This window comes from Penaeus chinensis, chromosome 19 (genome assembly GCF_019202785.1).
Source record: "Penaeus chinensis breed Huanghai No. 1 chromosome 19, ASM1920278v2, whole genome shotgun sequence".
NCBI lineage: Eukaryota > Metazoa > Arthropoda > Malacostraca > Decapoda > Penaeidae > Penaeus > Penaeus chinensis.
The window spans coordinates 23,161,531-23,164,030 of record NC_061837.1 but is presented as its reverse complement, the minus strand read 5'-3'; the positions used below and the strand labels follow the sequence as shown (position 1 = coordinate 23,164,030).

General features: G+C 40.2%; 1 protein-coding gene across 1 annotated transcript in view; it reads left to right on the top strand.

The window, feature by feature from the left end:
* The window catches only part of LOC125034964 (neural-cadherin-like), a 32,807-nt gene that overhangs the window by 1,005 nt on the left and 29,302 nt on the right, over positions 1-2,500 (top strand). Inside the window, exon 3 of the mRNA XM_047627011.1 lies at positions 302-429. Coding sequence (XP_047482967.1) covers positions 302-429 — 128 coding nt within the window. The remainder of the gene's footprint in view (positions 1-301; positions 430-2,500) is intronic.

The window sequence follows — 2,500 nt, the reverse complement described above, 5'->3', positions numbered from 1 at the left end:
TTTATTCATTATCATTTCATTCGCTGATTTATATATACACACATGTATATATAATGTATATATAATCCCAATGTCATATGTCCCTGCGTATTTACGGTGCCTAACCACAGCATTGCGAGAAAACCAAGACCGCTTATTTCATGGTAGTAAACATTACACTATTATTACCTACTTCTCATAACCGCCGATCACCAAGATTACATCAATTGCCGTGTACGATAGCAAAGAGAAGGGCAATTTGGCAACTTTAAAGTGCCATTTGACGAGTCTTTTTGATATCTTAACTTATCTCTGCGTATAGTGTGACGTCATGATAAAAGAACAAAACATATTGCCAGCTTCTGTTACAGATTATCGCCATAATGATAACGCGATTCCATCGGCATACAATACCAGCATGCAACACAAGCCTTCCCACAAAGGAGAAACGTAAGTCGATGAGAAACGGCCAATATATTACGAAACAGTAAGCTCAGAAGTTGATCTCGAAGTCTCGAAACCGTGTCGGATCCGCAGTCGATACCTGACCGCGGGGGGATTCGATCCAAACAACAGTTACCTATGTCATTAGAGGGAGTTAATCGCTAAGTGGTATGAGGGGGAATTCTGTGGCCGCAATAAACACACATTCCTTTTTTTTTTTTTTTTTTTTTTTTTTTTTTTTTTTTTTTTTACTTTGTAGACATACGCTGTTCCCTTCGGATATGTGCCGATCGATATATGAATCATATATTTGGCGAATGAACGCCGCTTAGTAAACTGCGTTATTATGAATTTATATTATTCATATTATTACATTTTGTGCCCAGTTATTCATATAAATGCATTCACACACACACACACACACACACACACACACACACACACACACATATATACATACATACACACCATATATGTATCTGTAAACATATATGTGTTTACGAATATATGCATATATACATACACATATATGCAAGGAACACAACACTATCCTGACGGGTGTTAACAGTAAGGAACTCTTCGTTATCATAAATAAGAAAGGGGAGTTTTGGTTTTAATTTTGGTAATTATAACATTATCGAGTAAATGATACGAATTATTGTGTATATAGTTATATCTGATATATCACAGCGAACTCTCGTTGCTTAAACGTGATGACGTCATTAGCTACGCCCCCTCTTCAATATGTGCAATAGTTTCAGGTATTTTTTTTTTCAGTTTTGTTTTTTTATTGTAGCAAAATAACTAAAAACGAAACCAAAAAATGAAACGGAAAGACATTTGATATTCATAATAATTAAAGGCAAAGAGGTGGGGCTTAGCTCGGAAGTTGCCAACTAGGATATTCATCAAGACGGAGTGGGAATACCTGTGTTAAACTACCTTGCATATATATATATATATGTGTGTGTGTGTGTGTGTGTGTTTGTTTGTGTGTGTGTATGTGTGTGTGTGTTTGTGTTCTTTCGTGTGTGCTTGTGTGCGTGTGTCTGTATGTATGTGTATAACTGACAAATATAGGCAAATGGAGAGATGAAATTGTGTTACCACACATACCCACACATACACACGAGCGCTGTGCGTGTGCGTGCCGGAATGCATGAGGTCCAGCCTGTGTGTGCGCGGCAGCCACACATCATCGGGAATAACGTAGCATTACGCAGTAATAACCAGAAAATAAGTCAAAGGTATAACTTTTCCTACGCAATCGCATACTTTCACACTCTAAATATGACCAATAGACTCGCTTTGAATTAAAGTTCATTTTTTTTTCATTCATAATCATTCATCCAATGAATTTCCTTCGCCTTTCCCCTCAAAGGATAAAGAGGCTGCCATCTGTCTTCATCAGGAGCCTGTTTGCACCATCAATCTCCATCCATTCATTTTTAACAGCTTCTCTATACATCTTCAGCATTCATCAGGGGCCTCCCCGCTCATCATCTCTCATCATGCTCTGAGTATGCTGTGTTTTAGGAAATGGGTGTAGGAGTATGCCTGAGTTTGAAGCTATTCATGTGTCTTCGGTGGTCCGCTGGGTTAAGTTTTAGTGATGTGTTCAGTAGGAATAGACAATTAGGTGTATGGTGTCTGTGTGTGCGTGTATGATCGTGTTTGTATGTGTGTGTGTATGTATGATCGTGTTTGTATATGTGTGTCTGTGTATGATCGTGTTTGTATGTGTGTGTGTGCGTGTTTGAGTGTAGGCGTATGTCTGAGTTCATGTATGTGTGTGTGTTTGTGTGTAGGCGTATGTCTGGGTTCATGTGTGTGTGTGCGTGTTTGAGTGTAGGCGTACGTGTGCGTTCATGTATGTATGTATTTATCACCATTTCGCACACACACGCCCGCACGCATATCGACAAATCATCCGAATGGGAAGGGAGCGGGGATTCCGCCGGGCCGCGCCACAAGACACACAGTTGGCATGTGTTGAGACGAAGCTGACGCGCTAACAATGCCGCTTTGTTTGCATGTGCCGATACCGGTGGGAGGCGACGGGGACGGCGACGGCGAC